Source organism: Pelobates fuscus, chromosome 1 (genome assembly GCF_036172605.1).
Source record: "Pelobates fuscus isolate aPelFus1 chromosome 1, aPelFus1.pri, whole genome shotgun sequence".
In the NCBI taxonomy this organism is placed as follows: Eukaryota; Metazoa; Chordata; class Amphibia; order Anura; family Pelobatidae; genus Pelobates; species Pelobates fuscus.
The window spans coordinates 9520063-9535822 of record NC_086317.1 but is presented as its reverse complement, the minus strand read 5'-3'; the positions used below and the strand labels follow the sequence as shown (position 1 = coordinate 9535822).

General features: G+C 38.6%; 1 protein-coding gene across 1 annotated transcript; it reads left to right on the top strand.

Moving 5' to 3' along the window:
- Positions 1–11589: 11589 nt before the first annotated feature.
- Positions 11590–13883, top strand: LOC134601667 (oocyte zinc finger protein XlCOF7.1-like). The gene has a single exon (XM_063446183.1). It carries the CDS (start codon positions 11614–11616, stop codon positions 13468–13470), a length of 1857 nt encoding a protein of 618 aa, XP_063302253.1. The 5' UTR covers positions 11590–11613; the 3' UTR covers positions 13471–13883.
- The last annotated feature ends 1877 nt before the right edge of the window (positions 13884–15760 follow it).

Below are 15760 nucleotides of genomic sequence, written 5' to 3'. Positions count from 1 at the left end.
TTTTTTTTTTATTATTATTTTTTTTTTATTTATTTATTTATTTTTTAGACAGAAGTGTGTTATATTTGAGCATGCTAGGCTGAACGTGCGTATATCATGGCTAGTTGCACTGAGGGTATGAGTATATAGCAGTACATTGTTGTGAAAGATGGCTGCCATGTTTAGGGTGTAGTTTGCACGTTATCAACTGTGTATTTATATCAGCAGCTCCACCACTAGTTATAAATCAAGTGTGAGTTGCCCCATGAGATGAGACTAGTGAATAACATAATACATGAACGGTTAAGGTAAAGGCATGTAAGGAACTACGACAATAAACTCTTTAGGAGGTGAAATAATGACACGTTTAAACGCTTGCTACTTTGCGATTAGTTAAAGGGAAACTCCAGTGCCAGGAAAACAATCTGTTTTCCTGGCACTGGAGGTACCCTCTCCCTCCCATCCCCCAATCCCCGGTTACTGAAGGGGTGAAAACCTCTTCAGTCACTTACCTGAGGCAGCGACGATGTCCCTCGTCGCTGTCTCCTCCTCCGCGCCGCTCCTCCTACTGATTCCGTCGGCCGGCGGGCGAGACTGATCCCGCCCACCGGCCGAGGAGACCTAATGCGCATGCGCGGCAATGCCGCGCATGCACATTAGGTCTCCCCATAGGAAAGCATTGAAAACGAATTTCAATGCTTTCCTATGGGGAAATGAGCGACGCTGGAGGTCCTCACACAGCATGAGGACGTCCAGCGACGCTCTAGCAAGAAAAATCCTTGCTAGAAATCAGGAAGTGACCTCTAGTGGCTGTCTAGTAGACAGCCACTAGAGGTGGAGTTAAGCCTGCAATGTAATTATTGAAGTTTATAAAAAACTGCAATAATTACAGTTGCAGGGTTAGAAGTAGTGGGAGTTGGCAGAAGTGTTCTGGGTTCCTGGAGTATCCCTTTAATGTGCAGAGAGCAGTTCATGTGATCAATGGCATGGTGTGGAGGATCGGCTATAGTGGGACATGCTTGGCAGGCTACTGTTTACTGCTTGTGCTCATCCGATCCCTTCTGGGCACCAGGTGCAGACCCTGGGAGTCCCTGATACCTGGAACAACAAAGGCAAGTCTCTAGCTGAGTGCTGGGTTCGCAGCTTGAGGTGGTGGAAGCTTGTTTTGTCGGGTGGTCGGATCTGTCCCGGTGGTGCTTCACGTCCGGTGCGGGATTGTGGTGGCTTAAGGTGGAGGCAAGTGCTTGACGTGGGGCAGGCTCTGCATTTCTGTTTGTGCCTCCGGTCCCGTCTTCAACGCCTTTTGCGTTGGTGGATTTTAATGGGGACTGCTTCGCTTAGCTGTGGTGGAGCTTGTTGGGGCTGTGGTGGAGCTTGTTGGGGATTCCTGCTTGTTATTTGCTTCCAAAATTTATTAAAGAGTCTGTCCAGCTTAGACTCAATATCCTGCCATGCTTTGCTGGTACAAGGAGGACACGCGGCTGCCACCATATTGGGAGAGTCGCAGATGAGTGTGTCAGCCTGGGTGGATGTGCTCTGTGCGTCCTTTAGCTCCAGACAGCCTCTCAGGGGTGGACTGGGATAACCCCCACCGGTCCGAGGGGGGGGGGGGGGGGGTAACGGAGCTCCTGCCGGGAAGTAGCTCCCAGGATCGGGAGATCGGCCGCCTCTCCCGCCCGGTGAGCACCAGGCCACACTTGCCACGCGGAGGTAAGTAAGACTCTGTCGAGTTGCTGACCGCTATTAAGCATGCCGGGTCGGACAGGTAGGAGCAACATTGCTGGGTCATCCCCTTCTGGGATGAAATTCGCTTGTTGATAGGTGCTTAAAGTGAGATATTGAGGGAGCTCACACGAAGTGCATCTTTCCTCCATGACAGCTAGGCCCCGCCCCCCAGAAGCTGCATTCTTAGTTAGAGGAGGGACAGTGTAGCTGCTGCTGATTTAATAGGGAAATCGATAGCTAGGCTAGTGTATTCAGTGTCCACTACAGTCCTGAAGGACTCATCTGATCGCTGCTGTAAGGACAGCACCCCAAAAAGCCCTTTTTAGGGCTAGAACATCATTCTGCTTTTTTTTTTTTCTGTGTAATCTAATTGCAGTTGCCTGCCTGCCAGCCAGCCTGTGTGTCAGGCTCACATCGCATACTGTGCCCACTTGCCCAGTGCCACCACTCATATCTGGTGTCACAATAGGTTTCATTTAAAAAAAACAAACTTTTTTGACTGTAATATAATAGCAGTCAGTTTCCTTCACACGTGTGCGTTTCAGGGCCTGTCAGGGCACCAGTGCAACTCATATCTGGTGTAACAGTAGTGTACATTTAAAAAAAAATTTTTTTGACTGTAATAGATTGAATAGCAGTTAGTTGTCTGCAAGCGTGTGTCAGGCCTACAGCGTTTACTCTGCCAACTTCTGCCAGTTCACAGTGCCACTCATATCTGTTGTCAGTAGCTTGCACGCATAGTACCACTAATCGAAAAAAAAATGACAGGCAGAGGCAGGCCACCCCGCAGGGGCCATCGTGGTCGTGGTGCTGTGATTCCCTTTGGCCCTAGAATAATTCCCAGTGTTCAGAGGACACGTTCCCTGAACTCGAAAAGTTCTGATGACATAGTTGACTGGCTAACACAGGACACCCAATCTTCTACAGCTTCCGCTCGGAACCTTGACGCACCATCCTCCTCCAGCTTAGCTTCAGGCCCCACAGCCGCTTCACTTGATCTGTCAGAGGAGTTATTTACACATCAGTTGGAAGAAATGAGTGATGCGCAACCATTATTGCCAGACGATGTAGATAACAGGGATATGTCTCAGTCAGGCAGCATTACACACATGGACGTACGGTGTGATGATGATGATGTTGTACCCGCTGCTGCTTCCTTTGCTGAGTTGTCAGATACAAGTGAAGCGGTTGATGATGACGATGCATCCGTGGATGTCATGTGGGTGCCTGCTAGAAGAGAAGAAGAACAGGGGGAAAGTTCAGATGGGGAGACAGAGAGGAGGAGGAGACGAGTTGGAAGCAGGGGGAGGTCGTCACAAGGAGCTAGTGGCACAGTCAGACAGCATGCATCGGCACCCGTGGTCAGCTATACAGCACGCCAATCAACGCATGCTGTTGCCACCACCAGAATGCCGTCATTGCAGAGCTTAGCAGTGTGGCATTTTTTTTGTGTGTCTGCCTCTGACAACAGCGATGCCATTTGCAACCTGTGCCAAAATAAACTGAGTCGTGGGAAGTCCAACACCCACCTAGGTACAACTGCTTTGCGAAGGCACATGATCGCACATCACAAACACCTATGGGATCAACACAAGAGTACAAGCAGCACACAAACTCAAAGCCGCCATCCTCCTCCTGGTCCAGCATCTTCAGCCACGTCAACCACTGCTGTCCTCCTTGCCCCCTCTCAACCATCCGCCACTCCGTCTCTCGCCTTGAGCAGTTCCTGCTCATCTGCCCACAGTCAGGTGTCTGTCAAGGACATGTTTGAGCGTAAGGAGCCAATGTCACAAAGTCACCCCCTTGCCCGGCAAAGTCAGAGGAGGAAGGTGGCTTTGAGGAGGTGGAAGACCAAACAACGCAGGCGTCCCAGGGGGCTTGTTGTCACCTTTCGGGGACCCTTGGTGTTGTACGTGGCTGGGTGGAGGAAGAGACCTTCAATGACATCAGTGAGGACAAGGAACGGGACATGGCTAGCTTGGTATCCAACCTTGTGCAAATGGGGAGTTTGCGGTTGTTTGCGGTGCGTTAAACGTGGAGTTTGGTCTGTCACTGTGAAGCAGGCGTAACCCTTGCACTACCTGATCGTTACAACATCATACCTGATGTTTTAAAGCACGTTATTCCAAACAATTTAGGAATGTTAGGTGATTTATGCCCTTTATGGATTAAAACCAGACTCTGCATCAACTATGTAATTTTCCATGGGAGTTTTGCCATGGACCCCCCTCCGGCATGCCACAGTCCAGGTGTTAGTCCCCTTGAAACAACTTTCCCATCACTATTGTGGCCAGAAAGAGTCCCTGTGGGTTTTAAAATTCGCCTGCCTATTGAAGTCTATGGCGGTTCGCCCATTCGCGAACATTTGCGGAAATTCACGTTCGCCGCTCGTGAACAGAAGATTTTATGTTCGCAACATCACTATTAGTCAGTTCAAGTGTACTAAGGAATACGGATTGGTCAGAACCTTAGGACAATCCCTCTTTTAAGATGTGTTACAATAATAAGTCATCACAATTAAGGTCTAATGAAGAGAGTGATGATAATGAATTTAAATTATTCTTTCCAAGTTAATTTAAAGTAAACTATGTTTCTATTGAATGAAAGGTTTGTTACTACAAGGTGGAATTTTAGTCAAAATTATAATTATGTAAACAAAAACAAATCTATGATAGAAAGATTTCTGGGTGGAGAATTTCAAGAACAATAAGTATTGTCAACACCATGAATATTATTTGAAGAATTATTATAGAACTTCATGGTTGATAACAACACAACATTTGAATGTTTAAAAGAATATTATGAGACTTATAAGTAGTGTTGATATATTTCAGGTAGTGAGAGCCTACTGAATATACAAATTAAATAATATGACTGTAAAGTACTGATACAATCATCACTAGTTGGTATTAATGATATAGGGATGTAATTCATGAATACAAATGACAAAGAGTTTAAGTTCACTAGAAACCATATGATTCATGGAAATATAAGTGGACCGGATATATAAAAGTAATACATGTATTAGTACTGAAGTAATATCAGGTATTGAGAATGAAAATACTCTGTTATATGTTTCTGTAGGAATATGAAAGTGATACACAGTGATTATCTAGAAAGTTATCATCTTGATTTTGTTATCTACAAAGACATGACTGTAGCTGAGCAGGTTGATCATTCTCATTGCTTTACATTGTTTATTGGATCAACATTTGTAAATATTTTATTTTATTCATTTATTATGTATATATTATGTTCAAGTAGTTATGATGTAACATGGATATGTATACCAATACATAGCTTAAACAGAGGGAGTTTGAAGTAAAGTAAGCATTATGAGGGATAGAAACTTTACCTTCTAAGAACTCTCATGTAATAGAAAGTTGTGACTACATCTTGTTCTATGTTCAATGACTGTGATACGATTGATGTATGAATGGACAGATTCGTGACATTGTGTTATGGTTTTAAGACAAACCATAAACAGAGGGAATGTAGAATATTGCATATTCTATGTTTCTATTGATTATATATGGATGTCTGTATTGGCATAGGTAACAGATGGTATAAGTCACAAGGCTTTCTTTGTCTGAGAGCTCTGGAAGGTGGATTTGGGGGTCTTGTCCTTATATGACTAGAGCTATGCTCTGACGTCAGTATGGGCACTTCTATATAGTAACTGAACAAAGACACATGAGGTCTCTCTTGGCTCTTGGTTCTCTCTGGCTCTCTCTCGATGTAAGGATGTAAAGAAGTCCAGCAATTACCATCTGCTGTTGAATGTCCATTATCCTGTAACATCATTTGTTGTTTTATTATGTATCCGTAACTAAGAATAAACCTGAAGAAACCGTAAGTCAGATTGCGTATTAGTACTTTTCAATAAAATAGACATATATTATTGTGGTGAGCATTTGGCCCAAGACTATATATATACAAAAGACGTATATATATATCAATCAACTGAAGACAAGAAGAAATTAAGAAGATTTAACGTTGCCGATCAATTCCAACCAGATATTACAGATACTCAATATCATTGTACAGAGCAACATGTTTATTATCAGTGTATAGATACTCAGTATTATTATACAGAGCGACGTGTTTATTATCAGTGTATAGATACTCAGTATGATTATACAGAGTGACATGTCTATTATCAGTGTATAGATACTCAGTATTATTATACAGAGTGACATGTCTATTATCAGCGTATACTCAGTATTATTATACAGAGCGACATGTTTATTATCAGTGTATAGATACTTAGTATTATTATATAGAGCGACAAGTTTATTATCAGTGTATAGATACTCGGTATCATTATACAGAGCGACATGTTTATTATCCGTGTATAGATACTCTGTATGATTATACACAGTGACATGTTTATTATTAGTGTATATATACTCAGGATTATTATACAGAGCGACATGTTTATTATCAGTGTATAGATACACAGTATTAATATTCAGAATGATATGTTTATTATCAGTGTATAGATACTCAGTATTATTATATAGAGCGACATGTTTATTATCCGTGTATAGATACTCAGTATGATTATACAGAGTGACATGTTTATTATCAGTGTATAGATACTCAGTATTATTATACAGAGTGACATGTTTATTATCAGTGTAAAGATACTCAGTATGATTATACAGAGTGACATGTTTATTATCAGTGTACAGATACTCAGTATTATTATACAGAGTGACGTGTTTATTATCAGTGTATAGATACTCAGTATTATTATACAAAGTGGCATGTTTATTAACAGTGTATAGATACTCAATATTATTATACAGAGCGACATGTTTATTATCAGCATATAGATACTCATTATTAATATACAGAGCGACATGTTTATTATCAGTGTATAGATACTCAGTATTTTTATACAGAGCGACATGTTTATTATCAGTGTATAGATACTCTGTATTATTATACAGAGCGACATGTTTATTATCAGTGTATAGATACTCAGTATTATTATACAGAGTGACATGTTTATTATCAGTGTATAGATACTCAGTATTATTATACAGAGCGACATGTTTATTATCAGTGTATAGATACTCAGTATTATTATACAGAGCGACATGTTTATTATCAGTGTATAGATACTCAGTATTATTATACAGAGCGACATGTTTATTATCAGTGTATAGATACTCAGTATTATTATACAGAGCGACATGTTTATTATCAGTGTATAGATACTCAGTATTATTATAAAGAGCGACATGTTTATTATCAGTGTATAGATACTCAGTATTATTATACAGAGCGACATGTTTATTATCAGTGTATAGATACTCTGTATTATTATACAGAGCGACATGTTTATTATCAGTGTATAGATACTTAGTATTATTAAATAGAGCGACATGTTTATTATCAGTGTATAGATACTCGGTATCATTATACAGAGCGACATGTTTATTATCCGTGTATAGATACTCTGTATGATTATACACAGTGACATGTTTATTATTAGTGTATAGATACTCAGTATTATTATACAGAGCGACATGTTTATTATCAGTGTATAGATACACAGTATTAATATTCAGAGTGACATGTTTATTATCAGTGTATAGATACTCAGTATTATTATATAGAGCGACATGTTTATTATCCGTGTATAGATACTCAGTATGATTATACAGAGTGACATGTTTATTATCAGTGTATAGATACTCAGTATTATTATACAGAGCGACATGTTTATTATCAGTGTATAGAACTCAGTATGATTATACAGAGTGACATGTTTATTATCAGTGTATAGATACTCAGTATTATTATACAAAGCGGCATGTTTATTAACAGTGTATAGATACTCAATATTATTATACAGAGCGACATGTTTATTATCAGCATATAGATACTCATTATTACTATACAGAGCGACATTTTTATTATTAATGTATAGATACTCATTATTACTATACAGAGCGACATGTTTATTATTAATGTGTAGATACTCAGTATTATTATACAGAGCGACATGTTTATTATTAATGTATAGATACTCAGTATTATTATACAGAGCGACATGTTGATTATCAATGTATAGATACTCAATATTATTATACAGAGCGAAATGTTTATTATCAGTGTATAGATACTCAGTATTATTATACAGAGCGACATGTTTATTATCAGTGTATAGATACTCAGTATTTTTATACAGAGCGACATGTTTATTATCAGTGTATAGATACTCTGTATTATTATACAGAGCGACATGTTTATTATCAGTGTATAGATACTCAGTATTATTATACAGAGTGACATGTTTATTATCAGTGTATAGATACTCAGTATTATTATACAGAGCGACATGTTTATTATCAGTGTATAGATACTCAGTATTTTTATACAGAGCGACATGTTTATTATCAGTGTATAGATACTCTGTATTATTATACAGAGCGACATGTTTATTATCAGTGTATAGATACTCAGTATTATTATACAGAGTGACATGTTTATTATCAGTGTATAGATACTCAGTATTATTATACAGAGCGACATGTTTATTATCAGTGTATAGATACTCTGTATTATTATACAGAGCGACATGTTTATTATCAGTGTATAGATACTCAGTCTTTTTATACAGAGCGACATGTTTATTATCAGTGTATAGATACTCTGTATTATTATACAGAGCGACATGTTTATTATCAGTGTATAGATACTCGAGATGATTATACAGAGCGACATGTTTATGATCAGTGTATAGATACTCAGTATTATTATACAGAGCGACATGTTTATAGATACTCAGGATTATTATACCGAGCGACATGTTTATAGATACTCAGTATCATTATACAGAGCGTCATGTTTATTATCAGTGTATAGATACTCAGTATTATTATACAGAGCGACATGTTTATTATCAGTGTATAGATACTCGGTATTATTATACAGACTAGTGACTACATTAGTATGTGGATACTGTGGTGTATGCCAGCAGTTCCCGCTAGGGGAGCTTTGCACAATGCACAGTTTGTCCCTAACCAGCTCCTGTAGGAAGTGTGCAAGGCATGCTGGGATGGATACACCCCCTAGATTTGCTCTCTTCCCGGTGTGTGCATGGAGTTCGGCCATGTTGGGTGTATGTTACAGCAGGAATGTGTATATCAACAAAGGGATCGAGCATAATATGTGACTTGTGATCAATAAATCCTGGCTGATTAATAGACGGTATGTTATTGTAAGTCAGCTATCATCAAACATAACAGGTACTCGATATCATTATACAGAGCGACATGTTTATTATCAGGGGAAGATAGATACTCAATATCATTATACAGAGCTACATGTTTATTATCAGTGTATAGATACTCAGTATCATTATACAGAGCGACATGTTTATTATCAGTGTAAAGATACTCAGTATCATTATACAGAGCGACATGTTTATTATCAGCGTATAGATACTCAGTATTATTATACAGAGCGACATGTTTATTATCAGCGTATAGATACTCAGTATTATTATACAGAGCGACATGTTTATTATCAGTGTATAGATACTCAGCATTATTATACAGAGCAACATGTTTATTATCAGTGTATAGATACTCAGTATTATTATACAGAGCGACGTGTTTATTATCAGTGTATAGATACTCAGTATGATTATACAGAGTGACATGTTTATTATCAGTGTACAGATACTCAGTATTATTATACAGAGCGACATGTTTATTATCAGCGTATAGATACTCAGTATTATTATACAGAGTGACATGTTTATTATCATTGTATTGATACTTCGTATTCTTATACAGAGCGACATGTTTATTATCAGTGTATAGATACTCATTATTATTATACAGAGTGACATGTTTATTATCAGTGTATAGTTACTCAGCATTATTATACAGAGCAACATGTTTATTATCAGTGTATAGATACTCAGTATGATTATACAGAGCGACATGTTTATTATCAGCGTATAGATACTCAGTATTATTATACAGAGCGACATGTTTATATTCAGTGTATAGTTACTCAGCATTATTATACAGAGCAACATGTTTATTATCATTGTATAGATACTTAGTATTATTATACAGAGCGACATGTTTATTATCAGTGTATAGATACTCAGTATTATTATACAGAGCGACATGTTTATTATCAGTGTATAGATACTCAGTATTATTATACAGAGCGACATGTTTATTATTAGTGTATAGATACTCAGCATTATTATACAGAGCAACATGTTTATTATCATTGTATAGATACTTAGTATTATTATACAGAGCGACATGTTTATTATCAGTGTATAGATACTCAGTATTATTATACAGAGCGACATGTTTATTATCAGTGTATAGATACTCAGTATTATTATACAGAGCGACATGTTTATTATCAGTGTATAGTTACTCAGCATTATTATACAGAGCGACATGTTTATTATCAGTGTATAGATACTCAGTATTATTATACAGAGCGACATGTTTATTATTAGTGTATAGTTACTCAGCATTATTATACAGAGCAACATGTTTATTATCATTGTATAGATACTTAGTATTATTATACAGAGCGACATGTTTATTATCAGTGTATAGATACTCCGTATTATTATACAGAGCGACATGTCTATTATCAGTGTATAGATACTCAGTATTATTATACAGAGCAACATGATATGTGACAAGTATTAAATATTCCACAAAAAAAGGCGTGCCTTTCAAGACTATTTGAAAAAGGAAACAGTCCAAATTGCTTTGGTTCAATAGACACACTGGCGTAAACAAGATGAAAACAGATGAAAACAAAATCAAATACAAATCTAAAAGAATGGAGAAAACTAGAAATATCTTGGGGAGGGAGAATAAATATCCTGAAATCGTATGTCTTACCAAATTGGATATATCTGTTCAGAATGCTTCCATTAGAAATACCGAAACCATGGCTGACAATGATTAATACAGCCTTTTCTAACTTCGCATGGCGAGGGAAAAAACACAGAATTAAAAACGGAGTATTATCAAAAGGAATTAAGAAGGAAGGCTTAGGGTATCCAAATATAATAAAATGCAATTCATCAGACCAGGTAACCTTCTTACATTGCTCAGTTCTAGACCTGGTCCCCAATATCTGCTTTAGGCACGTAGCATGCACAGTGCATCGCAGTCACATCTACAATGCTGAGGGGCATATGTGAGAAACACATCTGCTTCTCCCCTCTTTTCCTGACTGTAGGAATAGTAAGATCTTTGATATTTGCAGACATTACAATTGTCTTGCTCAATTACCATGATGTTTCATATTCAGATTTCTTATTTTTCATAAAAATATTGTCAGTTTTTCTAAGTATGGTAAATAAAAAATAATTTAAATACATTAGTACATTTCCACCAGCAGGTCAAACCATGTATCTACTACAAAGAGTAGTAGATACTTGGCACAGCCTTCCAGTGGCAGGGGGGGGGGGAGAACTGAAATTATGTGCTGCATGTGTTTAGAATATATGTGATATACACATAATCTGTAATTTGTTCCTCTCTGCAGATACGTGAGGCTTTATAGACTAAATCTAGTTTAGCAAAGTAAATTCAAGTAAAAAGGAGTATACACAACTTTGCTAGTAAAGTGGTTAATGCACACAAAATACTTGATTTCTTTGCAATCACCGTGACACCTGATGGTCGTATTTCTTATCTATTATGCAAATATTGTCTATTTTTTCTAAGTATAGCAAACAATAATTTATTGTGACCAATTTCCTTTAACTCCCAGTATGTTTCTTTTAGGTGTATTTGTCAGGAGAGGTGACAATAACAGAAATACATGAAGCAAAGCTGTGAAGAAATCTTTTAATAACAGAAGCAAGGAGTCCAACTCTAATAAATCAAGCATATCTATATGTTCTCAAAGGAGACAGTAAACATAAACCCCAAACCTTTCTCATGTTCGGAATGTGGAAAATGTTTTGTCACCACTGCAGAGTTTGTCAGTCATCAGAGAACTCACACAGGAGAGAAACCGTTCTCGTGTTCTGTATGTGGAAATAGTTTTAGTCAACATGCAAAACTTGTTAGACATCAGAGAACTCACACAGGAGAGAAGCCCTTCTCATGTTCTGAATGTGGAAAATGTTTTGTTACTAAAGCAGAACTTCTCCGTCATCAGAGAACTCACTCAGGAGAGAAACCTTTCTCATGTTCGGAATGTGGGAAAAGTTTCATCAGCAAAGCACACATAGTCCGTCATCAGAGAATTCACACAGGAGAGAAGCCATTCTCATGTTCTGAATGTGGAAGAACATTTTTCACCTACCCAGAGCTTGTCCGTCATCAGAGAACTCACACAGGAGAGAAACCATTCTCATGTTCTGAATGTGAAAAATGTTTTCTCACTAAAGCAAATCTTCTCCGTCATCAGAGAACTCATTCAGGAGAGAAACCTTTCTCATGTTCGGAATGTGGGAAAAGTTTCATCACCAAAACTGAGATTGTCCGTCATCAGAGAACTCACACAGGAGAGAGGCCATTCTCATGTTCTGAATGTGAAAAATGTTTTTTCACTAACAAGGAGCTTGTCCGTCATCAGAGAACTCACACAGGAGAGAAACCATTCTCATGTTCTGAATGTGAAAAATGTTTTCTTACTAAAGCAGAACTTCTCCGTCATCATAGAACTCATTCAGGAGAGAAACCTTTCTCATGTTCGGAATGTAGTAAAAGTTTCATCACCAAAGCAGCGATTGTCCGTCATCAGAGAACTCACACAGGAGAGAAGCCATTCTCATGTTCTGAATGTGGGAATACATTTTTCACCTACGCAGAGCTTGACCGTCATCAGAGAACTCACACAGGAGAGAAACTGTTCTCTTGTTCTGAATGCGGAAAATGTTTTGGATACCGTTCAAATCTTGTTACGCATCAGAGAACTCACACAGGAGAGAAACCATTCTCATGTTCTGAATGCGGAAAATGTTTTGTTCAACATTCAGACCTTGTCAGTCATCAGAGAACTCACACAGGAGAGAAGCCCTTCTCATGTTCTGAATGTGGAAAATGTTTTGGGCGACATTCAGAATGTGTCAATCATCAGAGAACTCACACAGGAGAGAAGCCCTTCTCATGTTCTGAATGTGGAAAATGTTTTGGGCGACATTCAAATCTTGTTACACATCAGAGAATTCACACAGGAGAGAAACCATTCTCATGTTCTGAATGCGGAAAATGTTTTGGGCGACATCCGGAACTTGTCCGTCATCAGAGAACTCACACAGGAGAGAAGCCCTTTTCATGTTCTGAATGTGGAAAATGTTTTGGGCGACATTCAAATCTTGTTACACATCAGAGAATTCACACAGGAGAGAAACCATTCTCATGTTCTGAATGCGGAAAATGTTTTGGACACCATTCAAATTTTGTTATACATCAGAGAATTCACACAGGAGAAAAACTGTTCTCATGTTCTGAATGCGGAAAATGTTTTGTTCAACATTCAGAACTTGTCAGTCATCAGAGAACTCACACAGGAGAGAAACTGTTCTCATGTTCTGAATGCGGAAAATGTTTTGGACACCGTTCAAATCTTGTTACACATCAGAGAACTCACACAGGAGAGAAACCATTCTCATGTTCTGAATGTGAAAAATGTTTTGGGCGACATTCAAATCTTGTTAAACATCAGAGAACTCACACCGAGAGAAGCCTTTCTAATGTAGTAAATGTGGGGAATGTTTTGCCAGTAAATCAGAGCTTTAAATAAACAAAAGCACTTTGAGGTAAAACCACTATAAAATGCACAGCATCCTGAGTTGAAGGATAAAAATAATAACTTATGCTTAACAGTATCAGGCAATGTGCACTAGTACAGGAATACGGTTTCTAAAAGGAAATAGATAAAACGTACATAGTGTAATCTATTACAATACAATGTACAATGGGTGTGTTTATGGTTTCACTCACAAGTATGGAGCCGTGCCAGGCTCTATGTAAATAGCCTCAGGGTGCCAGTACTGGCTTCGGTAGGTGTCCACAGGCAAGACAGGCAGAAGAAATTTTAAAAATGAATTTATTGGAAAATGAAAAGTTGGACAAATAAAAAGCAGTGTGTAATGCTCAAATAAATATACACTACCGCAAAATGTCCTTGTAATAAAGCAATAAAAAATTACACCAAATACAAGCATACACATTTTTACATAAAAGTCTTCCTCAGTGCCATGTTGATAGATGCTCTGTGTTCACAATTTATGTGGTTTAGTTGATTGCTGAATTGATTCACCTGCCGGTCAAATGCATTACTTCCGTAATGCGTCACTTCCTGTTCCGGGAGTTGTTATGACGTCAGCTCCGGCTCTTGTGTAACTGATCTTTCAAATAGGAAGTGCAGCAGTGTCCATATTGGAAATGGGTACATTTGCCCTTACCTGATGTGATGCAAAATCTACTGTGTTCCGTGGACTCAGAAACACTTAGATTAGGTATTACAGACATGTTAAAAATATATGATAAAATAACCCATAAATCAATGCATCTCACACAGGTGAGGTGATTTTTTTTAATGCATCTATGGATTAACATGGGAATAAAATATCTTGTATTGTGAATTATTTTTTTTCATGCTCACACAATAAATAGTAACTTTGATAGTAGCAGTCAATGTACATATAATGCATTGGTATTATGGCACCCTCATGCTATCGTCCTTAGGTGCCTAACCTGCACCGCTAACTGCTCCACTTGGTTGCGGACTCACCGGCAATCCGGGATACATTGTGGTTGTGTGCTCTGGCTGTTACAAAGTAAACTAACAAGCCTGTTCCACTGGTAATACATTTCAATGAATATGGTTCCTTAGCATGACTTAAATTTGCATGATTCCAACCAAGACCTCAGCAAAGAGACAAGACGCATGCTTCTTACTGGTAACTTGTAGGATTACTATTTCTGAGTTCCAGCTTTTATTAAAAAAAGCACAACACACACATGAAATGTATTTACAAATTATTCATACCAATAAGAATATGAACTGGCCCTCCTCGTACCCTCCGCTCTGCCCGCGACCACCTCCTGACCGCTGCTCGCACCCGTACGGCCAACTCACGCTTGCAGGACTTCTCACGGGCGGCTCCTCTCCTATGGAATAACTTGCCTACTGCCATCAGACTCTCCCCTAGTCTTCAATCATTTAAGAAGGGCCTTAAATCCCATCTCTTCAGGAAAGCGTATGGCCTCCCAGAGTAATCTCTCCCTTACATACCTGTCCCTATGGGATAGTGCTTTGCTCTCTCCTCCAGCTCTGCTTCACTCCTACTTGATATTTCCTATCCTAATGTTTCTAATACCCCACCTCCTATAGACTGTAAGCTCATTTGAGCAGGGTCCTCTTCAACCTATTATTCCTGTAAGTTTTCTTGTAATTGTCTTATTTATTGTTACATCCCCCCCCTCTCAAAATATTGTAAAGCGCTACGGAATCTGTTGGCGCTATATAAATGGCAATAATAATAATAATAATAATAACTGGGATAGGAGACCAGAGTTCTGACTGAGGAATGTAAATTCCTTTATTCTTATCCCAGGACACAATAACCTTGGACATTCCAAGAGAGGATAGTTTCCCCAACCCCCATGTTAATACAAACTTCAAGCAAAAGTTATATTTTCTTCTAATTTTCTATTTTTTTTTTATTTTGTTTTAGGGCATACAATGCAGCTGAGACTATAACTACTGAATATACCAATTTTGTCAAATATTCCAATCAGCCACTCATAATTTGGAGTTAAATTTCAGCCTTCTGAAAAAATATTTAACCCCTTCACGACGGGTGACGGACGAGGTCCGTCATCCAGGGGATACCCTTAACGACGGATGACGGACCTCGTCCGTCACGCGGTAAAATTAACCCCAGATCGCCGCGATCGTGGGGTTAATGGTGCTCCGGTCTGCCTCTGTATTAGAGGCAGACCGGGAGCACCGGATCGGGCTGTCCCAGTACATGTGCCCGCTCTGACAGCATGCCAGAGCGGGCACATGTGCTCTGTATACTTAC